This window comes from Ursus arctos, unplaced genomic scaffold (genome assembly GCF_023065955.2).
Source record: "Ursus arctos isolate Adak ecotype North America unplaced genomic scaffold, UrsArc2.0 scaffold_37, whole genome shotgun sequence".
NCBI lineage: Eukaryota > Metazoa > Chordata > Mammalia > Carnivora > Ursidae > Ursus > Ursus arctos.
This window is the reverse complement of record NW_026623053.1, coordinates 5227044-5251160: the sequence shown is the minus strand read 5'-3', so window position 1 is coordinate 5251160 and position 24117 is coordinate 5227044. Positions and strand designations below refer to the sequence as shown.

The 24117-nt window shown below is 47.0% G+C and overlaps 1 protein-coding gene and 1 gene segment (V, D, J or C); both read right to left on the bottom strand.

Moving 5' to 3' along the window:
- Positions 1 to 24117, bottom strand: part of LOC125282282 (T cell receptor alpha chain MC.7.G5-like) — a 263076-nt gene that overhangs the window by 81842 nt on the left and 157117 nt on the right. The window contains exon 3 of the mRNA XM_057306403.1: positions 10562 to 10568. Coding sequence (XP_057162386.1) covers positions 10562 to 10568 — 7 coding nt within the window. The remainder of the gene's footprint in view (positions 1 to 10561; positions 10569 to 24117) is intronic.
- LOC125282279 (T cell receptor delta constant-like) lies at positions 1526 to 19329 on the bottom strand. The segment is given in 5 exon segments: positions 1526 to 2484; positions 3619 to 3750; positions 4096 to 4161; positions 4740 to 5018; positions 18965 to 19329. Coding segments are annotated over 3 exon segments (441 nt in total).

Here is a 24117-nt window from a genome sequence, read left to right as displayed (position 1 = left end):
TCCAGGGGAAGCCCAGGATGTGATGTCAAAAGTAGATACACCTTAAGCCCTAGGAAGGAGTCACTCTTTCCTTCATTTCTGTTGAACTCTCTGCCTTAAAACAATGATTAGAGTTGTGAGATGTAACCTGGGAGGGGGTAGAAGCCTTAGCTATGATTTTATAGGGAAAGCACTGGAGCCCAGAGACGTGAGGGACGTTCATTCCCAAGGTCAGAGAGCTGGTTAACGACAGAGCCAACGGGTGGTGCCGCACTTTAGGGGTCTCCCTGGCAGCGGCATCCTTCCAGGCTTTAGGTGCTCTGATAGCAGTTTATTTGGGCTTCAAAACATGTGGGCGAAGAGCAGTCACTATAGGGAGGAATGTGGAGAACACGGCTCAGGGAGCCGAAGGCCGTGGGCAACTCACTCAGCCTTCGGGGTCGCCCTCTGCCCAGGACTGTGTGCGGTGGTCTTCTCAGGGTTGTTGTGGGCTTAAATGAGGTGCTGTATGTGAAAGCTCTGGAAAACTAGAATCCACAGGATGGTGCCCCTCCAGACCTGAAGACACCCACAATCCCCCTCGGCTCCTACAATTAATCTTTTCTGGAGGCTCCTTTTGGTGGAGGGAATTAGGGATCCTGTGATAAGCTAGAATTTTTTTTTTTTTTTGCCACCAAAATGGACCCTAGGGTGGCTCATTTATATGCTAATTATAGGACAATCCTGAAGTCCAGTTCAGCTGAAATCAAATCAACACCTTGTCCTTGGCTTGGGGATGCAGTCTGTCTTGTAGAAGGAACTTCGGGCTGGCGCTCTTGACAATGTGGTTCTGCTCACAGCTACGTCCTTGCCTAACTGAATGACTTTGGACAGGGTACCTTACCTTTTCGGGGGGCATATTTTTTCCAACTGAAAAATGAGGATGTGATCTTTTTGTTCTCAGCTACTCACAGAAACATGCTGATGTTGCCCAAGGTAACAGAGGGGAATGTTTTGGAAAGAGGTGTTCTTTATACATATGAGGTGCTGTTGTCTGGAGTCTTTAACGGTGTTTCCCGGATGGACCTGCTTATCCACCTAGATGGTCCGGAGCTCACTGACTCCGAGTGCTACTGAGTCTTTCTTTACTTTGGGCTGTGAAGACATACAGGGGAGTCTGCAGATGGCGATGGCAAGGGGAGTTAGTGAGGGCTGCTCTTTCACTTGTGACCTCATAAGCCCCCACTTGACACCCTACGTAGTGCCCCAGGTGCCGAGGAAACCAGGCGCAGGGACTCTGCTGCCTGAGGGGGTGCACTTGGAAGAAGCTATAGCCTTGCCGAGGTGGGAGTAGCAGAGCTCATCGGCCACAGAAGGGTCATTGCTGCGAAACAGCAGCGACAGCAGGAAACCCAGGTCCCCGAGGCAGGAGCCTGCAGGCCTGGGGCTCAGGAAGCCGCAGCATGGTCTATAAGCTCAGTTTGGTTTCTGTCTGCCTAATGGTGGGTTCACAGCACCCACTTTCCCCCTGCGGTGGTGTGTTATGAATAAAGCCAGAGGCAAGGCACACTCAATGCACTTTTATAAATGCAACAGAGAACAGCACTGGGAAGGGCAGAAAACCATCAACAACATGGGGCAGGCAAGAATTATTGTCCCCTGCCCTCAAATTCCCTGTGTACAGATTGGCAGACAAAACCCGGTAAAGATCATCTTTTTACAGCTGAAATCGAGGGGTCTCATTCCTCTTCCCTCCCTCCAGAAACACTTGCACAGTTCGTTGCTTGAAAGCAGGCCCACGTCTTACTCATCTTTGCACCCTCGGCTCAGTGCCTGGAACTTAGAGGGAGTCAACTCACGTTTGTTACATCAATTAATAGAAAGAAGTGCATTTTCTTTGTATTTTACTCTGATCTTTGCTAATAGCTTGGAGTGTATTTGGCTGAGGTTTTAGAAACCCCACTGGCTGCTTGAGAAGTCCAATGTAATTTTGTTTGTAAGGTACTAAGAAAAGCAGAAAGTGCGTTTGTGGCTGAGAATGCCAGCTCAGGGCAAACCTAGTGCTGGGCTGAGCAGAGCCAGTCACGTTAGGTAAAGGGCATCTGCTCTCTGTCCCCCAGGGTCTATTTTCCTCAGGGACCACGGAGCTGGGAATCTGTAGGCTCCCGCTTTCTACTTCTGAAGGCAAAGAAAGTCAAAGGAACAAAACACCTTTTTCAAAGTGTATCCGTTGTAGAAATAAAAAAGAAAACGAGTCCTATATCTCTTTATAAAGCAGCATATAAAGCAGTTAGGACCATACCCCCCCTACTCCCCAGGACTTTTGTCTTTCCACCAGGCTGGAAAATGAGCTGGGTTTGTTGCCTTCGAAGAAAAACCAGTTTGGGTAACAGCCATTTCAGCAAGGCTGGGATAGGTCCACTTGAATCACCGAGAAGTTGGAAGCCTAGCAGACAGCTCCTCTGTAGGCTTTTGTGAAGACATAACATGAGAGTCTCATAGTGGAGCCTTCTCGTGCCGGTCAGCCTGCAAGTGAAGGACAACTGTCAGAGCGTCATAGATCACAGACCACCAGGGCTGGGAGCAATCGTAGTCCTCGGATCATGTGGGGGGGCCAGCACTTGCCCTGGTTGTATCGTTGCAGGTCTCGCTAATCCATTGTGGCATGGTTCGCTTCTGCACGTGGCCATACTTCAGCGAGTCAGTAGTAGCTTATCATGCAACCCATTTGCTCCCCTCAGTCATAGCTCTTTTGCTTTTTGGGTGCAAAAACTCAGGCCCAGAGACGTGGCGTGACCAGGCTAGGGTAGCATAGTGTTAGTGACAAGGTCAGGGTGAAAACCCACATGTCCTGACTCCTAGTGTAGGGCTCTTTTTAGATAGCCATCCTGCCTGTGTCCTTGGGACTCCTGGAAACCAGTCACCCATTTGGAAGCGACTGGATGTATTTTCAGGCTGGGGTGGATCAGTCCCACACTCAAAATCGAGATCAGGAGTTGGGACTGAGGAGTGTTTGGGGTACTAGGGAAGGGGCTTTGTAGGCAAACCGAGGCCCCAGTTTGAACTTCGTGTCCGAGATTACCCGAAGAGGGAATGCAAGGGGCAGGCACATAAGGGCTCAGCTGTGGCTTTGCATGCATCTCGAGTGGCTAGTGCTGGGTCGGTCCCTACGAATGGGGGTGTAGGTCCATCCCGAAGTTGGGCTGGTTTACACACTAGAGTCCTGTGGTAAAGGAACAGGAGCTGGCATCCCTTTTGTCTAGGCAAAGGCAGGTTCTAGAATTCCTTTGGGTGAAGCTTTACTAACGGCCTTGCGAATAACCCATGGCCTCTTGGCCAGATACACAAAATAGTAAATAAAGGAAACTATTTCTCCTTACTTAGCTCCACAATTTTTTTAGCTCCTGGGTGGGAGGTGGGGATTATTGGCTGGGATTACATTGTACTACATAAGGCTTTTTGAGCCTGGCTTGAAATAAGAGGCCAAGAGGAGATGGGGCATTATGCCGAGTATCTGAGGCGGCCCACCTTATTAAATCATATGTCTCTATGTGTTTTTCCTTTCCCAAGGCTTCTTGGCCTCTTATATTCTTAAACGCCTTTTCTCTCTGTGCGGGATAGTTTCAGCGGGGGTAGGAATAAGAAGCAGCTAATTCTTACCTTAAAAGAAAAATAACTTGGCAGTCAAGAGAAAGTTGATGGCCAGACTCTTGGCAAACACCATTCGGAGCCCCAGCACCGTGAGGGACAGCGTGTTCACCTTTCTGGCTGTGAACTGTGAGCTGCGATGAACTGTGGTTGAACAAGAGTAAAGATGGTGGCTTTAGCAAGAGACTAAGTTCCCTTCCAGAAACTGGGGCCACAGCACTGGCTACCAGTCTGCCCCGGATCACCAGCATTGTGCCTGGTCTGCCAGCCCAGCTTGCCGCCGGACAGCCCTCGGGGACCCCAGGCTGCGGCTCACTCTCAGCCTTGCTTACACCCAGGCGAGCTCTGCTGAGAGACTCAGAGGGAACCAACTGGGCTCAGGTATGGTTTTTATTTTCTTTTGAAAGCTGCTGACTTTTGGCCCCCTCTGACAATGACAGGGTTTGCTTTAACCCTCAGTTCTGAAGTTGACCCTTAGTTTCAACTAACCTTTGGACCCAGAGAGGCTCTCTGAAGTTCGCTCCATGTTGTGCGGTTCTGTTGGTTTTACGTTACCTAGAACAAAGAGCAGTGGTCAGGGATTCACTGGCAACCACGGGGCTCAAAGGATTTCAGGTTTTAAAAGTGGAGGAGACTCTAAGTAAGTCAACTGAGGACCGGGGTATGACTTGGTTAAGGTCAGACAGCTATTCACATGGCCAACATTCTTCCTATTCTGGGTTTTTTTGTTTTTTGTTTTGGTTATACTATGAGGCCCACCTTCCTCATTCGTAGGAAGAACTAAGATTCTCAATCCCATGATAGGCCAGGCTGTCCTTTGTTTTGGCATTCACGCTGGATTAGACTGCATATGAACTTTTAACCGAGAGTCTAGTTGTAGACAGTCATTAGTATGAAGGAGACAGCGGTTGGTGAAGAAGAGATGGGGGATGAAATAGGACGGGCTTGATCTCAGATTCCAGCTAAGGGACACAGGGTTCAATTCCAAATCAATGATGGGCCCTCGTTGGGCCTTAGTCTTGTTTCCAGCGCGATGCCACACTGAGAGTGTCAAGAGTTTACATCTCCAACTTTCCTTTCCCTCAACTCTTCTTCCCTACAATTCTAGCCCCTTGAAGCTAGATACGACCTACCTGAGGAATTTTTCTTCGGTTCAAAGTCAGTGGAGCGCACGATTTCGTTGTTGTGTTCCACTGAGCAGGTCACTAACTCTGCATCTTCGTACCGACCAAGCTTGACAGCACTGTACTTCCCACTGGGAGAGACGACGATAGCACGGTCAAATTCTTCTATTTTCTTGGTTGATTCGAGTCTTATGTTTATAGCCTTAGGGTAGAAATCCTTCACCAGACAAGCAACAGCCGTCCCATTTCTCATGGTGAAAACGGATGGTTTGGCAGGAGGCTGGCTTCCTGTAAATATAATCAATTTATTTGGAAAGATGGTTATCCACAAGTGTGGGAGTTAACCAATGGTGTTCACTTCAATTCTGCTGGGGCCAAATGTTACAATCTAGACTTTCCCGCATCCTGTGAGTGACCTGGGCTCCTTAGCACCCCCACGAAAGGTGGCCAAGGGAAGAAGAAATGAAAGGCAGTCAGTTTGACTTCTAGTTAGGAGCTGCTAAGTGACATGGCTAGAGCAGAGATGGAAAAGAACAACTACAAAGAAGTTTCTAGATCGTCTGAGTTTCAATCATCTATATTTTATTAGTCAATCCTCTGGACAGTTGCAGTCAGGCTGAGTAGCTGTCTGCATCAGTTGGTTTATTTTAAATAAATCAGCCCTTGGAGTGAGAGCAGGCTGGGGGCTCGTTCTTGGCATTGTGTCAAAGAATCAGGGTCTGATTCTGAACCGTGACTGGTTCAAATACTCTGAGGATGGTAGTGTTGGGGTCACTTCAGGGTGTCATCCCCATTTTACAGACCAGAAAGGATAACCACTGAAGTTAAGGGGTACACCTCTCTGACTTTGGGTGAATACTTATTCTTTTGTAAGGGACTATCCTGTAGTTTCCTTTCAGTCTTTAATCAGAAATGACAACTATCATTCCCAGGAAGTCCTAATAGACATAAAAGCAGTTTAAACCCAGTTCTTGCCTTATTCGGAGTGAAGTTGTGGAATGTTGGTCTCAATAATTGGATCTCCCCCGGCCTCCTCTGCATTCATACCTTTCTCTGAGCTCTACCAGCCACCTGCCACTCTGTCCCTGCATCTTTTCCGTTCCTTGAAACTGAATGTTTTAAAGCTTTGGGGGAGGAAGTAATGATTCTTTCCCATCGTGACTTACTGCAGTTTCTGAATTATGATAAATTTCAGCCATGGCAACTTGGATTCTTAGGCTATCTTTAAATAACTGTTTTTTTTTAAAGATACTATTTATTTATTTGAGAGAGAGAGAGAGAGAGAGAGTGAGAGCGTGCATGATGGAGGGGCTACATAGGGAGAAGCATACTCTCCACTGAGCAGGGAGCCTGATGCAGGGCCCAATCCCAGGACCCCGAGATCATGACCTGAGCCGAAGGCAGACGCTTAACCGGCTGAGCCACCCAGGTGCCCCAATCTTCAAATATAACTGTTACAAAAGGAGGGGGGCACTGAAAGTGCCTGAAATCAGGAGACGCAACCAATCTGTGAATGGTGATCTGGATATATTTCCAATCACAAGCTTAACTGCTAATTTTCAATATTAATTGCTTGTGTGAATATAGCTCTTATATTTAAAACTTAGGTGAGTTTTGGGGCACCTGAGTGGCTCAGTCTGTTAAGTGTCTGACTCTTGATTTCAGCTCAAGTCACGATCTCATGGTGGTGAGACTGAGCCTGCCTCAGGCTCCACAATCAGTACAGAGTCTGCTTAAAATTCTTTCCCTCTCCCTCTTGCCCCCCATCCCCCCCACCGCTCACACACTCTCTCTCTCTCAAAAAACAAAACAAAACAGGGGCGCCTGGGTGGCTCAGTCGTTAAGCATCTGCCTTCGGCTCAGGGCGCGATCCCGGCGTTCTGGGATCGAGCCCCACATCAGACTCCTCCGCTGGGAGCCTGCTTCTTCCTCTCCCACTCCCCCTGCTTGTGTTCCCTCTCTCGCTGGCTGTCTCTCTCTCTGTCAAATAAATAAATAAAATATTTAAAACAAAACAAAACAAAACCATAAACCTTAGGTGAGTTTTAAAACTTGTGATATCAAATTAAGAATGTTGAATTCCAGTGTACCTTTATTTACTATGACCTACGATCAAGACCCAAGGTAATGCTAAATGAAAAGTCTTGGTAATGAGTGAGTAAATGCAATGATTTTTCTAATGTTCTGTCCTGAATTTGGAGTTGGGTTTTAGCTGTGAAGCTCATGGTAGTAGAGTTATAACCAAATTAACTGGCTGTATCTGGTTGAGATGGAGTGTTTGCTAGTCTGGAAGTTCCTGCTGATCACCGTTTTGTAAATGGCCAATCACGGCCTTCCGAGGGAATCAGCGGTTCAGAGAAGCCCCCTCATCGCTAGCATCAAGATTCTCCACTTGATTCTCTGCCTGGAAGCTCAGCTGAAAGACTGGATTCTGATTTAGGTGCTCAGGGCAGGAAACTTATTCTTAAGAATCTGGTTCCGGGGCGCCTGGGTGGCACAGCGGTTAAGCGTCTGCCTTCGGCTCAGGGCGTGATCCCAGCGTTATGGGATCGAGCCCCACATCAGGCTCCTCTGCTATGAGCCTGCTTCTTCCTCTCCCACTCCCCCTGCTTGTGTTCCCTCTCTCGCTGGCTGTCTCTATCTGTCAAATAAATAAAATCTTAAAAAAAAAAAAAGAATCTGGTTCCTTCTACTTTTGGCTTTAGTTCTAGACAAGAGGGGGGCTGGGGATTTTCTTCAAGGGGCTCTCCTGGAATCTAATTTCAACCTATGTGAGAAAACCTTCTTTGTTTTGCTTTCCGGCATCTCTGAAGCCACTGATAACAGACACTGATAACTCCCGCAGTAACGGCTTGAAAAACCACACTTTCTGCTCGTTCACCTGCCTTCAGACTTGTGACATGTCTTGCTCACTCTACTGACCTTGGTCACATGTATTCTGGTTGATTTTCAAGGGAGTTATGAGGTACAGCGAAAGGAAACTAGTCCATTAAAAATAAACAACAAAACAAAATAATCCTGTCTCCTTGGTTACCTAAGAGCTTGACCCAATCCTAGCCGGATGTACTTGGATAATTAAGGCTAGCTTGGGATTTTAAGGCAGTTGTCAGCCATCACTCCAGGCTAGAGAGACCTGGTTTGAATAATTTGAACAATGTAATATAGCTGACACCCAAATGTCTGGAGAAGGTAATACACTTATGATATTGGGCTCTTAATCTGTCAGCGTTTCAGATAACTCATAATGTATTCATCTGGTAAAAAGTTTTTCTCAGACCCTCGTTCTCATGGAATACCTATCTATTGAAAACAATTGCTTGAAAGTGAAGTGTTTTATCTAATCCACTCTTTGGTATCATGGTAACCAAAGAAAAGGTTATCTGACTGAATTGAACCTTTAAAAAAACACAGAATTCATTTAATATCATCGCCCTATGCAACCCAGTCTATTTTATATTTAACTTCACCCATAATCTGAAGTTGGGTAAAATTTGCACTCTTGTAGTCCAAAATTTAAAGATTTCATTGTTTATTTTTTGGACAATTTCCCGTCTTTCTTCTTGGCCTCCCAGTATAACCACATTTCAGTGTGGGTTCCAGAACGCTATGTGAACAATTGCTGTTTTAATTCAGACTTTCTCTTTTCATGAGTACCGATCCAATGCTAAGGTTACGTGCTGGTCAACAATACCAGAAGAAGTAGATCCCTTTCCCGAACAGTCTTTCTTACATTATACACGTGGAAATCATCTATGTTTTAGACTCACATAGAGAGTCCTACCGGCTCTCTAAGAACTGTACCATCTGTAACAAATGTCACTCACAATTTCAAGGCTCTCTGCCAATATGAGATTTACCGTGAACGCTGAAATACAAGTTTGCTCTCCCTGCTTGCTCTGACCTGGTTCACCACCTCTCTCCTTTGAAGCGTCCAAGCTCGAGGACACTTGTCTGCGGGTTGCAATGAGGCATGTGCCTCAGTCGGCTTAGCCAAAGAGATGGGTAAGAATGAAACAACCTTCTGGAGACTTTGGGCCACAGCATCCCTGCCTATCCCTCGCCCCCCTCATGTGCTCCAATAATTACTATAATTTTTCTGGTTTCCTTGCCTGCTCTGAAGATTTCAGAAGTAAGGGGGGCTACAGTTTTTTTTTCCTTCCTTTTTTAAAAGTAGGATCCACACCCAGCATGGACCCCAATGCAGGGCTTGAACTCACGACCCTGAGATCAAGACCTGAGCTGAGATCAAGGGTCGGATGCTTGACTGACCAAGCCGCCCAGGTGCCCCAGGGCTATAGTTTTAATATATGCTTTTTAAAAACACAACTAGTTACAGAGCTACTTTAGTGACTCAGCCTGGCCACTTAACTCTGGCCAACCCCCGCACCTGGGCCGCTCCATCTAGTTCTACTTTCCCAAGTAATGCAAACTGGATGGCAGCCCCGGTGCCAGGACTCAGTTTATCCCTAGAAATATAGGGGGGAAAGTCAACTCACGTGGCTCCACGAAGAGTCTGGTACCAGCTCCAAAAAACATCTGTCGAGTATCCCAGGAGCACATCGCAACACTGCCTTACAAGTAACCAGCCTGGGGCTGGCCCTGGGGCCTGTGCTGGAACATCTGTGCTCTGCCTCCCCCCTCCTGGGTCACAGCCTAGAGACCCCACAGCTCAGAGAACTACAAAGCTGCCCTTGATGAGATCAAGCGGCTGAGTGCACAGAGTCTCAGTTCCCTTTGAAGCTAATAACAGCTTGCTGGATGAGGTCGTGAGCACGAAATCCCAGGAAGCAGGAAGCACTGGGACAGGAGACAGGGCTGACATCGAGGGAGAGAGGAAGGTGACAGGTGACTGGTAGCTGCCTTCAAGATGGAAAATGTAACTGCCAGTTTATTGGTAGGCCTCTCCAAGAAGAACACGATAGCTTGGGAACAGGGATGGGGCACTGACTGGTGACATTTCTTATAATGAGTGTCTGGCTGAAGAGGGTTTAGACACAGGTCTCGTTCTCATATTCTGGTTCCTTCTCTTGGGTCACACATTTTGCTTTTTGATTAGAAACCTAATTTCTTCCCCATCACTCAGACTGTCTCACAATAATAAGGAATCTGTCTCCTAATTCCCTGAGCCCAGGGAAAGGCTTTCTAAGGATCTCGGGTTGAATAAGAAGTTGTTAGCCGACGGGGAGCCCAGTGGTGTCGTGGGTCACGGTTGTGGGTCCGAGAAGCCGGTGCTTGCTTTGGACTGTTTATTTTCATTTTATAATTTCTCATGTCTCTGGATCCCGATACAAGCTTCAGGAGGATATAGTAATCATGTGAAATAGAATTTAAAGACCATATGGATTACTCTGTCTCATCACCAGAAATCAAGAGTCTAGGGCTAGCGCCAAAGGGAATGACGGCTGTATCGGGCCATTATTTGCTGTCAAAACTTGAAGGATTGAGGGCTTGACTTGAAATTCTCACTTTCCCTACCTGCGCTTCACATAATCATATTACACTCCCTCACGGTAGGAAGAGAAAACTGAAGAAGTAAATGGAGTATCACCGGAGAGCACGGGTCAGCGTCCCAGCAGAGGGGCTAAGCATCACTTTCACCTCTTTCCTTCTTCCCTAAGGCTCCTAAAGGCACAGCCTTAGAGATTTGATTCTAACACTGCAGATAATTCTGAATTTCAAGTGGAAATGATTTAAAGGGAAAATGAAACACAATACTTTGTGCTCAGATGCAATGTGCCCGACATCGATCAGACCGCAATCAGCCGCAACACAATTGCTTCCCTCCTTCTTTCTAGTCTCTCTCCTCTCAGAGACAACTCAACAAATTCCACTATTTCCCTGGAAGCAACAGACAATCAAGAACCCCTGTAAGGTTATGTTTCCTCCTGAGAGGCAGACGCCATGTTGACACTACCGGCTGCTTTCAGGACTGTCGACCTTGCCACATTCACATCCCTTTCCCCACTTCTTTATTTCCTCTGAAATAAAATATAAGCATGTAAGGGGCAATGCCTGCATTTTGAAAAGCTTCTGAAGGACTCCTGTATACTGGACTGGTCCAAGTGACTGACTGTTGGCAGCTACCCAAACTATTTGAATATCGCCCCTGGATTTCCAAGCCCTGGAACAGATTACCAATGGACAATATCCCTAGGAGAGCGCCATTGCTTCTCTATTGTCCTCAAGTTGGTGGCTGTGATTCTATATTGGTGGTAGGCTCCTGAACCCTACATCCAGAGTACAGTGTTCGGATTCAGGGCTAACAGAAGAGGTGAGTGCATTAACTGCTCTTGGCTGACCCAGACTAGGATAGGCCTTGGGGATCATTTAGTCTGAGGCAGGCACACTGACTTGAAGCAACTTCTTGGCAAAAAGACACAAGGGCAAGATTGGCTTTTGTCATCTGAGGGAGAGGACTATCTCCTTCTTTAATAATATTTTTTTCCTTCGTAACCATCCCTCTTCTTACACTGTGGCCATGACTCTCTGTCCTCACAGAGAGTAGAAGACTCTCTTTACCTAGAGCTTGCCTTTTCCCTGGTCCCAATCCCCAACCGAGGAGGGAACCAAAAGCCTGACTAAGGGCTTTATTTGGGCTGTCGTAGAAGGCTTATTGCTACAAATCTTCGGAACAGAGTTTCCATGCATACATAGAATATTTTCCTAAGAGACACCTAATGACTTTGTCCTCAGATTTTACCTTGACTCTCTGCAACAACAAAACAATGGATTTCCAGTTTGGAACCTCCTGACTTCCCAAGAAGCTCCATTCAGTCAGGACTAAGCTACAACAAGTCCAAAGGAACCTATGCCCTGAAGTAAAATGTGTAACCTACTTGGTTCCACGATGAGTCGAGTCCCTCTTCCAAAGACAAGTTGTGCTTCATTACACCACCTCAGGCATCATTACAAAAAACCTTGCTACCTGTTTGCCGTCTGCGTAGTCCATCTGTTTGGAAAGGAGTGGGTGGAGCAGAACGAGTGTAGACCTAAAACTCTCCAACGGTTTCTGAGATCTAAGCACTATATTTTGGCAGCTTGTTTGATATGTGTTATCTACTGAGCGTGGGCATTTAGGGAAGTCCCTAGGTTTTCTGCTATTACCTCCTCAACCTGCCATCACTTACCCCCAGCCTTGCTTCAGGATTGTATTTTCACAGGGAGAAAGGAATCATTTTGGCTTTGCCCAGAATTGGCAAATGGCTACTGTTAGTGGGAACATAACTAAGAGGCTCAAGTCAATCATAAAGGACTGTGCCTCCGTTAGAGCTGGAAGAACATGGTGGGTGGAGCAAGAGCCATTGGTGCAAAAGATTGGAGCCTACCCAAAATGTCGTAATGATCACAGATGACCACCATTTGCATAAGAACCTTGCTCCTTACGGATGCCTGGTGGTTATACTACTTCAGCAAACATTATTGTACCAAACTCCATGAGGTTATTATTAGATCCTTCTTACGGATGAAGTCACTGAAGCTAAGTTGGTTAAGATAGTGAGTGCTGGGCTGGGCCTTACTCCCAGGTCTCCAGACTCTAGTTTCCACACATTGAACCAGAGTAATAGATGATAGGACTGCAAGGAGCCTCAGCAGTCACTTGTCAAAACCTCTGTGATGACACAAGAGTTAATTAATGGGGGGTGCCTGGGTGGCACAGCGGTTAAGCGTCTGCCTTCAGCTCAGGTCATGATCCCAGGGTGATCCCTGCTCAGCAGGGAATCTGCTTCTCCCTCTGCCCCTCCCCCCACATGAGCGCTCTCTCTCTCTCTCTCTCTCTCTCTTTCTTTCTCTTTCTCTCAAATACATAATAGAATCTTAAAAAAATATCAAACCACAGAATTCCTACCAGGTCATAAGACACTCACGGCATTGGAATTCCTTGCTTTTCCTACTAAATCCTCCTTAAGAATTGGTCTGGATGATAATCAGACTCATCATGTGCTAAAGCTGGACGACACCGTGGAAATCTCCGGCTTACTAGAGGGAAACTAAAGTTCGGTGAAGCCAAGTCATATAGCTCGTCAGTCAGAGAGAAGGACTGGAGCTCGGTCTTTGAATTCTCGGTCTGACATGCTCGTCGTCACACCCCTCATTTACTAGGTGTATTTAGTACGGGTCTGGTTATGACCTGGATCTGTAAACGGTCACTGCACAGGTGGTAAGTTGGTGATCGAAAGTCAGTCAGGTGGAGAGAAGACAACACGTAGTCTCCAGGAAAGAAAGTGGGTCAAGAGGACCACTGCAGCGCACACCGCATTCTGGACCTTATCGGAGACTCCGTCCCTGGTCCTGAAAACATCCCTTGCTAAATTACATGCTGGCAAGGGTTTCCCAAGCTGGCGACTTGGGAAAATATTTAACAAAGATAATTGCTAAACATGGTGGTCATAAGAAGGAAAAATGTGTCACTTACGTGGTTCTACCCCTAGATAGGTTCCTTTGCCAAAGATCAGTGGATTAGCTGTGCTGCAGACGGCACAGCTGGTAGGCCTCATCTGAAAATCGCCTTGCTTTCTCTTTATGGCAACCATGGCGCCAGTTGCCAACTCGTGTGATGGCTATTGGATAGTATTTCTGTCTCATTTGGACTAAGCTCTTTGCTCTTCAGTCTTGGGGGCTATCCTTCAGGACCAAAGCAGGATCAAATAGGAATCCGAGCCTTTGCCATGTTACAGTCTGAAGTTGTGCTCTGAGTGAGAGAGAATGAGTTTGTGCACTGAATGAGAGAGACTGGAAAGGAAATTCTTAGTTTGATCCAGAGAGAAGAAAGGTAGAACGTTGGTCATAGACATAACGGGTCTCAGCCTTTGGGCTGCACTTCGGTGGGACAAAGATATAGTGACTTATGTACCCCATTCATTCCTCATTTTAGGGGAATTCCATTTCATATCCGGTCAGAGCTTTGCATCATTGTCAAGCATTGTGCAACAGCTAGACTTCTTAGTATAAAACAGAATTAGAATCTTCAGTGCATTTTAATAACATATTCATGAATATCACATTGTAGCAAGCTTTCATGATCTGCTCATACTTAAAAATGACAGTTAAATTAGCCTCTGTTGTATGTAAAAATCAGTGTCGATGAGATTGCCTGTGTCACTTATAAAAACCAGGGAGAGAATATACATTTTCAGACCCGTTTATAGCCCCGAAAGGCCTGCAGATCATACTTTGAGAATCACTAAAATGGAAAGTGGGTCTCGGTAGTAGAAAGATGTCAGAAGACCTGAAATCTAGTTGGACTCTGTTCCTCACTGGGTGTATAATCTTAGCCAATTTCAGGGAGCCTCATTTTCCTCCTTTATAAAATGAGGGCAATATCTTCTGCATTGGGGGTTCCTAAGATGAAATGAAAGCGTGTATGTAAAGCACTCTAAACTAGAAGCCTTGGTGGAATGATTGGAGCGTTCATTAATGTGAGACTCAGAGAAAACACATTTTACTTGAAGTAAGGGGTGTAATTTCCCTAAACACAGAGCTTCCCAGGGGCAGGGTGGTAGGAAGGTCACTGAGAGAGAACAGAGTCTTATTTCTTTGGAATTTAAGATGAAACTGCTCACTTCTTAGGGCTGTGGGTGAGGCCAGGAATCCACGCTTCTGTCTCCCCTGGTCTTTTCTCGAGGTCAGGTGTGACCTCCATTGCATTCTCCAATCTTCCCTTTCCAGTCCCCACACTGGAGTCCTTACAGTGGCCCACGAGCCGCGCCGTCCCCTGGCCTATTACCAACCTGACCTCATTTTCAAATTCTCTCCTGGTCACTTCCACTTCCCTCCCGCCACACGGGCCTCCTCACTCTCCACGCGCTCCGGGCAGCACGGCGTCCCCCCCGCCTGGAGCTGCTCTTCCTCCAGATACCTGCACGGAGCTCACGCTGTCACCCCCTCAGGTCTCTGCTCAAATGTCGCCTTTCCAGTGAGGCCTTCTGTGTGAGTCCTCTGTTAAAAACTGCACACCACTCCCTCTGCCCGTCTTCTGCATTCCCTTCCCTGCTTTGTTTTCCTTCACGGGGCTTATTACCACCCAAATACTATGTATTTTATTTATTTATTTGGTTTACCATCTGTCTTTTGCCATTAGAGCGAAAGCTTCAACAAGGCAGGAATTTTTGTCTGCTCTGCTCATGCTGACTCATTCAGCAGCGAGACGCGCGCCCGGCAGACAGGGACGGGGACTTGTCACGGGTTAGGGAGCTAGGACTTGGCCTTGCCTCTGCAGGTTCCTAGTTGGCTTTTGCTTCTGTTTCTTTGCCTTATGCCACAACTGATTATCCTTTCATTCATTCATTCATTCAACAGACATTTATTTATGCCTTCACTGTGTTGGGGATACAGTGAGGAACAGGTCAGAGTCCTTGCCATCAGGGAGCAAGGGAGACAGACAGTGAATGAACATCAGAAGTTTCAGGTGGAGAGAGGGGTGTAGAAATAAAGCAGGGGAAGGGGACTACAGGGAGTGGTTGGGGAAGGCGTCACTAGAAGTGACATTGAATAAAGACCTGGAGAAGGAGAGGCAGAGAGCTTTGTGCATCCCTGGGAGAAAATGGTACCAGGTGAAGGCACTGTAGGCCCCAGGCTCCATTCTGAAACTGGTGGTTGCCAGAGGGGAGGTCATGGGGGAGGGGCAACGTGGGGGGAGGGGAGTGGGAAATACAGGCTTCCAGTTGCAGAACGAATAAGCCCTAGCATAGGATAAAGGCACAGCAGAGGAAATAGAGTCAGTGATTTTATAATAATGTTGTGCAGGGACAGATGGCGGCCGTGCTTGTGGTGAGCGTAGCATAATGTATAAACGTGTTGAATCACTATGTCGTACACCTGACACTAATGTAACATCGTGTGTCAGCTACACTCAAATAAAAAAAAGGACTCCGTGCTGGGAGATGTTCATCTCGCGTGAGAGGGAATGCCAACGATGGGAATGAGAATGTCGTCTCTTGGAATTTTAGAAGCGTATTGATGAGCCTGGGACTCTCTGGGCTCCTTTTTCTCAGGATGATAATGTGAGCACTGTTTGGATCTTTCTGAGTAGAGGGACCCTCGAGTCCAGGGGCGTAGGGTGAGGAATGGGCCTCGCCTGGAGAAGAGCTCTTTGGGTAACTGGTTGTGGTACGGCGGCGGCAGGAGCGCTTTCTTGGTGAAGGACAGCGGTGGGGGTGGTGGTTGGAAGGGAAACAGCCTAACGGTAGCTTCAGTCTCCGCTGGCGGCTTGGAAAGGAGCCCAGTAGAGGAGGAGGGGGAGGCTGGGCCAGGCAAGAAAAGCCTCCACGTGGGCCTCGAACTGCAGTGTCCACAGAAAAGAAAAGCTCTTAAGTGCACAGATGCTGGAGTCAGACAGATGATACACATTTTGACTCTGCTAAGCTCTGTGACCTTGGAGAAGCCACTTTCCATCTGTAAATAGGCAGGTCACAGTTCCACGTGGTCATTGTGAGAAGGGCATAAAACGACATTCATTCATAAAGTGCCTCGTCCGGTGGCCCGTTACACAGTGGACACCCAGAAAGTGGTAGTTGATATCGTGATGCCATATCATAATACATATTATTCTGAGTGTATCTCATGACCCACTTTCACCAAGAGGCTCCTGACGACCGTGCATCTTTTCTAAGCTCCTGTCGTTGTCACGGTCACTAGCACACGTTTACATTGTGGCTCTTTATTCCGTGCTCTTTTGTCCTGTTCCCTGGTTCTGGTTTATGAAGTTAAGTGGCATCCCCAGGCTTTCTCTATCCGGAGGGCTAAAGGGTCGATGGATTTGGGACTGTGGGGTTGTGTAGACCTGTTGTTAGCTTTGTGCCACCCAGGAACCCTGCGGGTAAGGACTCGAAAGGAGCACCCAAGGAAAAGGAGGCTTCAAAAAGAAGTAGACTTCTGAGAAAATAAAGGCACGGGGTTCGCAGTGAGGCCTCGTCAATGCAATATTAGTTGGCTAAAAAAGAAAGCACCATTCAGAGGTATTCTTGATCCTTCTCTCTCTGGGTGCCCCTTATCTTTTCATTTCAAAGATTGATGGAATGTACCAGCTCAGTGTTTCTCAAACTTCAATTAATCATATCTCTGTTTTTTTTTTTTTTTTGGTGGTCACATCCACCTGTCATATAATTCGCCTAATAATTTTCTTTAAATTGACTCAGTTCTTAACTTAAAAGAGAATTAAAAGGAAACTTCAGGTCACATGGGTTTGACAACCTAGTTGTTACTATTTTGATGGCCATTAAAAGATAACACAATTAAAATGAAAAGAAAGTCTCTATACCATATAAAACCATGGGTTGTGTGTCTAGGCTTAGGAAAGCACTGGATCATAGCTCAGGAAACAGAAGGACTTCATTTATTAGGAAGAATGTGGTGAACAAAGGGAGACTAGGGAAATCAGTCACTAACTTCACAGGGAATGCAGATAAACCATTATTTTAGTGAGAAATCTTAAAGCCAATGAGGTGTAGGGGCAAGGGCCTGAACTAGTCGAATCTGCGAAATTTTGCTATGATTTTTTTTTTTTTAATCGGAATTTCTCTGCTCTGACTGTGCTAACACAGCTTTGGATCTCTATCTGTTTCTGGATGCAAAGCCCTACCCTGCTTCTCTCCATAGTGTGTGTGGTCTGGGAAAGCCCAGCCTGCATTCCTTCCTTTTTATTATTATTATTTTTTAAAGATTTATTTGTTTATTTTTAGAGAGAGAGGAGAGAGACAGAGAACATGCAAGCGCCGGGGGTGGGGGTGGGGGCGGCAGAACGAGAAAGAGAATCCTGAAGCAGACTCCGCACTGACCATGGAGCCCGACATGGGGCTCGATTCCAGGACCCTGAGGTCATGACCTGAGCTGAAATCCAGAGTTGGCCGCTTCACCGACCAAGCCACTCAGGCTCCCCTTGCACCCCTTCTTTTCCCTTCCTCTGCCCTCAGTGGTCTGCCCCCTGCCCATCATCCACCCAGGCATTCTCTGAGAGGAGCCCACCCCATCACATTCTCCCTCCGCACCTCTCTGGAACCTACTTTCACCTTGGAAAGCACAAGCTGAATGTGGCCTGTCACTTTTCCAGCAGCCGCCTCAGCAGATTTGGGACCACTGACCCCACTGTGAGGCTTCCCTAGGACCTTTGGAATGGGGTTTTATTTGTTCTTTACATTTGCTGGCTTAATATTAATACCCACTATCTAACTGGAAGCTACGGCCAAATGGAGACTGCCTTTTTTTTTTTTTTTTAAAGCAAGACACGGTTGGATTCAAATGTCACTGAAATGACATGAAAAGATGCCTTCTGTGTCAAAGTTCCTTTGACAACTGCAGCCCTGATTCTTTTATGACAGTTAATTAGCGAGTGACTCAGGACCCTCTTAGTGAGGAAGACGAACGCCATTGAGTCCTTATGGAATTACCCCTGCCCATGTCCCATGGGCTTTAAAGCATTTCTTCGTTGGAAGTACTACACATTCACTTTGTTCTGCTTGGAATCTGGTCTCACTGGGAACCCAGAATGTTCCTGCTTCCTCACTAGTAACCTAGCTTCCATTTGCAGCTCAAACACTTAGAAGCAGATGTCTGGTTCCTTTTTTTCTGAAGAGAAATGTAGCAACACCAGCGACCATCCTCTGGCCTTAGCCCCTACTGCCAGCTCTCTCGCTCTCTCTCTCTCTCACCTTAAAGAAGGCCAGAATTATTTATATCTGGAGAACTTTGATAGAATCCCAGACTCAGATCAACCTTTTTCATGATCAGTTCTCTCCTGGGGGAGTTAAGCCAATGACTCTGGTCTCTCCAGCCTGAACTGAATCCCACAGATTAGGCAGAATTTTCTGTTTCTCCAGAGCTGTGTGGGTTCTTTCACAGCCCGGACTCTACGTTTTGCTTTTTATTTTTTTTGCAAGATTTTATTTATTTGAGAGAGAGAGAGAGAGAGGGAGAGCGAGCAAGCACGAGCAGAGGCAGAGGGAGAAGCTGAGCAAGGAGCCTGACGTGGGGCTCAATCCCAGGACCCTGGGAATCATGGCCTGAGCTGAAGGTAGACGCTTAACCGCCTGAGCCAGCCCCGTGCCCCCAGACTCGATTTTTCTTACAGACAAACCTCTCCTCCCAACTCCTAGTGAGGCAACTAACCATAGTTCACATCTTCCCGACAGTCCTTGACACTATTTTGATGCTGTTACTACCCATCACCTTTCCTGATATTTCTGCCCCTTCAAATGGAGAAGCCTCTAAACTCAAAAAAAACAGACAAACGAGTTACTTACGTGCTTCCACAGTCAGGCGGGTCCCTTTTCCAAAGAAGAGCTTGTTTGTGTCACAGCGATTGAGGCCATTCCAAAAACCTCAGCAGCCCTCCTCGGGAGCTCCTCTTCCTATTAGCTTTGGGGCTGGAACGTCTTTAGGGCTCAGCTCTTAGAAAGATGGCCCTCATTGCTTATTCAACTGGTTTATGATGATTTAATCAATTGCGGGGGGGTTGCTTTGGGGAGGTTGTTGACTGAGGAGCAGGCAGGAGCTCGTATTCCTACAGTGAACATTTCTAGTATAGTATGCTTCCCGATGTTCTCTGAATTGTTACTTTCTCTTGTTTTCGATTGCTCTCACTCCTAGACCCATGCCTAACTCTCATGCTTGGAAAACCGGCATTACCAAGAAGATGGATCTTGGATTCATGACTGTTCCAGAGTCAAGGCTTCACATCCCCCACTGCTGCTTTCAGGACAGACAGCGCCTGGCATAACAAGGGGTGACTGCGCGGTGTGGAGCCCTGATGAGGTGCTGGCGACTTACGGTACAGTCAGCTTTAGAATGAACAACTACGGCAGGCGATTGCCTAAAAACAAATCAATCTCTCTTTGAATTTGTCTTCCCGAACTGCAAAGCCAAGCACGCAGGCGAATCTCCTTAGGGCCTTGGGTTCCGAAATTCCATATGAGATGGCTCATATAACTCTTACCATAGAAGCAGCATGACCCAGGACAATAGTAGTTTCTAAAGAGACACCTTTTTGTATTCCCCACACACATGGTTGTAGGAGCAGGTCGAAACGCCCGTTTCCTCCAAGGGAGTGAGAGGCCAGCGGTTGGGGGTCACTTCTCCTGGTCCGACCAACTTCCTGGTGTCCTTCCTGAGGCCTCTGAGCAAAGAGGGGTGACTTCCTGTTGTGTTCATCCCCTGGGGCTTGGTAGCCAGGCCGAGGGTTTCCCAGGGAAATGCTCTGCAGTTTTTGTACGGGTCTCTGTGGCTTCTGTAGTGCTGTGGGTATCCCACCAATCACAGTGCTACAGAGCTTTACAAAAACCTCCCCTGCTTTCACTCTGCGCGGCCTCTGAGCACCTGGGGCCTGATGTTTTCTCCAAGACCAGCGCCTGTGAGATAAAAGGGTTTTTTTTAATAATAATTTTTTATTCTATTATGTTAGTCACCATACAGTACATCCCTCGTTTTTGATGTAAAGTTCCATGATTCATTACTTGCGTATAATACCCAGTGCACCATGCAATACGTGCCCTCCTTACTACCCATCACCAGTCTATCCCATTCCCCCACCCCCCTCCCCTCTGAAGCCCTCAGTTTGTTTCCCAGAGTCCATAGTCTCTCATGCTTCATTCCCCCTTCTGATTACCCGCCCTTTCTTCTTCCCTTTCTTCTCCTACCGATCTTCCTACTTCTTATGTTCCATAAATGAGTGAAACCATATGAGATGAAAAGGTTTTGGCCCGGTTGCTGCTGTCTGAGGCTTTTCTGCCTTGTTGGCCAGATCTGCCCTGGAGTTTGTGACTGGAATGGTCATTCAGAAGTCATCACGTCCGTTCCCATCTGTGCTTTCTGGCCAGTCCTCTCAGATGGTTTCCCATAGAGGAGTTTGTCAGATTTCTGGATGTCTCAAGTGGATTCTGTGTGCTGTGGGTTGGGCAGAAAAACATCTGTGGTCCGTGTCATTTCTCCCTCGACCTGCTAAGCCTCTGATTCACCTCTACCTGCCCCACTTTACACCTGAATAGTGGTACACAGTTTGCAAAGGGCTGTCATGTAAATTTAAAATTTCATCCTCTCCATTGACTCCCCGGTTGCTAAATCCAGGGCCAGTAGCCCATATGGTGCTTTGTGTGATGTCGAAAAGGAAACCGTGCTGGGCAAATGCAGAGGCAGCCCCACGGGTTCAAGCTTGGCGAACAGATGGCACCTTTGTGTGCTTTACAAAAGCCGTCCCTTTCTCCAGCTGATGCAACACTGCGCCAAGGCCTTGGCTGGGCTGGCAGAGCGCGAGCTGAATTTTAGCCCTGCTTGTCCCCTCAGCTGAGCCCACTTGCTCAAGGCATGGCCCATACAACAAGACACGGCCCAGTTCAGTGGATGCTCGTTATTTATATTCTTGTCTGACCGCCGGTTTTTGACAAGTTATTCCCTTGTCAAAAACTCCTGGGGCTCCTGGGTGGCTCAGTCGTTAAGCGTCTGCTTTGGCTCAGGGGGTGATCCCGGCATTCTGGGATCGAGCCCCACATCAGGCTCCTCCGCTATGAGCCTGCTTCTTCCTCTCCCGCTTCCCCTGCTTGTGTTCCCTCTCTCGCGGGCTGTCTCTCTCTCTGTCAAATACTTAAATAAAATCTTTAAAAACAAAACGAAACAAAACAAAACGAAAAAACCAAAACTCCTTGGGAGCCTTCCACACACTGGTCCCAGTTTGCCTATGATCTCTGTGAAAACAAAGCGACATTATTAAATGACAACCATTTAAGGAGAGTGTGCATTTTGCTGCTATTGCTATCAAAAAGGACCAAGATTGTAAAAAGGTTTATCTTCACACTCTCTCTAGAAGATCTTAGGCAGATCCGTGGCTTGACTAAGTCATCACAATTTTACTTACAATCTGTGTGATAACTCCTTCCCACCCTACAAACAACTGCACTCCTGTCCCATAAATGCCAAGCAACTTCATCTCCACTTACAGTCTAACATTCTTTTGTTGAAAAACCAAACAAAACCAAACAAACCCCCAAAACCAAAGAGCAAATAGGAAAAAAGGAAAAGAAGAAATGTTATGCTCTCAGTATTAATGTAATGGGATGGCTTTGGGCAGAAAGCAAGGAAATGTGGGTGTCGTGGGGAGGGCCAGATGAGAATAAGGAATTACAACCTGAACTCTTGAGTAGAACTGGTTTTAGGTGCTAGGGTTTGAAATAGCAGGAGGTGGGCGGTTACTGTGTTGGATCATGAATTACGGTGCTGGTTAACCCCCGCGAGACTCACTGCCCCCTTCCTAGTGCTGCTGTAAAGCTTTCCCAAGCAGCCATTAGAAACTGGTTTGAATAGAACTAGTTATAGGAGACAAAAAGTTGGGGATGAAAAAGTAGCTGAATGCTGGAGTAATACCAAAGCTTAAACCAGGCAACCTTATGGGTCTGGGGCAATGAATCTTACAATCCCCTGGCTGTGGCAGAGAGATCTGGGGTGATGAATGCTGATGAGAATGTGCCTATTGTGGCTTCCAACTCTTCACTCCCTCCCTGCAGCAGACGTGTGTGCCCACGTACTTTGTGCGGCCTACTACAAGCAGAGTTTACACCCCACTCTATTGACTTTGGGGCTTGGCCATGCTTGGACTGATAGAACATGGGTGGAAGTAACAGAGTGCGAGTCCAAGCTGAGGCTCCAAGAGCCATCCTGTCATGGATATTCGCCAGCACTCTTACACCTCCTTCTTCGGAGATGAGAAGAGTATGCGCCAGGCAGTCACTGCTGCTTCAGCCAGGGTCCTAGAATGAAGACATGCAGAAAAGAGCTGAATCCAGCCCACGTCTTGAAGCCAAGTCCAGCTGGACTGCAGAACAGTGAGCAAAAGCAATATATGTTTGTTGTTGTAAGCAACTGACGATTCGGGATGGTTACCCATCATAATCGCAGCGGAAATAGCTCATTAATACAGATGCTAAGCCTCGGGGCGATCTCGAATATGAAATCACATGCTTGAAATGACTGATAGCTCCCCATTATCTTCAAGATAAAGTGATATGGACCACAGGCTTTTGTCTACCGACCAGGCCTACATCTGGAACTTCGCTCTTGCTCCCTGGAACTCAGCTGCCCTGAACTACTTGCTTCCCGAAAGCTCCATGTTCTTTCATACCTCTTTGCCTTGGCCATGTGATTGCTTTTGCCTGAAAAGCCCTTCCCTTCTTCGATTTCCCGGTTTGGACCTTAACATCCTTCCTTAGATCCTATGTATTTTCTGGTCTTTGCTTTGCTGGTGAATTCCCTGATAGCAGAAGACCACACTGTATTGGATACCCATCTTTTCCCTCCTGCAACAGAAGTGTGCAGAAGAGAGTTCATGAAAACCATTCTTCTCTCTTTTGCATTAGGTGGAGACCCTTGCGAGAAGGGATTTGTCTGGTTCATCTCTGTATATTCTGTGCCAGCTCAGTGCCTGCCTCAGTGAGTGCTCAGTATTACGTGTCTTCCGAATCCACTCTAAGGATGAGATATCTCATGTTCAGAGAGGATAAGTGAGGAAGTGACACGGCCGTGGCCAGAACCCACATGTTGCCAACTCTGAGTCCCCTGCTGTCTCGCTGGCACCAGGCTGCCCTAGGGAACACTTGCTACACTTGCGTAGGGGAGCATAGTGACGTTGGTTGTAAGCAAATTGATTTTTAACATTAGCCTGAGCTAAGCATCATCAGGAAGAGAAATTTGTTGTGATTTGCTGCACGCCATGAAATACATTCTCAAGTCACATAGGAATGAGTTTCACCTGGTCTACATTCAAATCACATTCTTTTCCACTAATGGGAGTAATCAAGGATCACTTGTGTCTCTGGAGAGGAAGGCTGGAGTGTCATAGCTGGGGGAGACCTCCTCGATCATATATTCACTTCCTTTGGTGTTCAGATGAAAGAGTCTAGAAAGGTGCAGAGAGCTTTCACAACTTCGCCAAGACCAGTTTCAAAGACGCATACAAGAAATCAAGTACCCTGGTTCATCGTCCAGTGTTATTTTTTGGCACAGTACGCAAATACCCAGTCTTTTTTGGTTTTTATTTTGGCATTTATCATTTAAAAGTGTTTCTGGCATTTATCATTTGAAAGTGTCTCAGTCCCATAGCTGATCTCCTTCCCTGAAGCGGCCAGAGACTGGTCTGGACAACCCGTCATTTTCTTTTTCTCTGTGGTGTTACAGTGTCGTATGAGACGCTCTTCTGTGGGAAAGGGGAGAAGCAGACACAGAGTTGGTGTATCCTAAAGTTCAGCTCTTCCTGGAAGGACTGGGCCATGTTCTCAGTGCTGGTCAACCTCATTCTCGGGGTTGGGGTGGGGGGGGGAGGGCCGTGTGTGACAGAGGAAACAGAAACTGTGTGAAAACTGGGCTTCCATGGTATTGCCCAGTCCCGGCTAAGACCCGGCCCCATGCTCAGAGA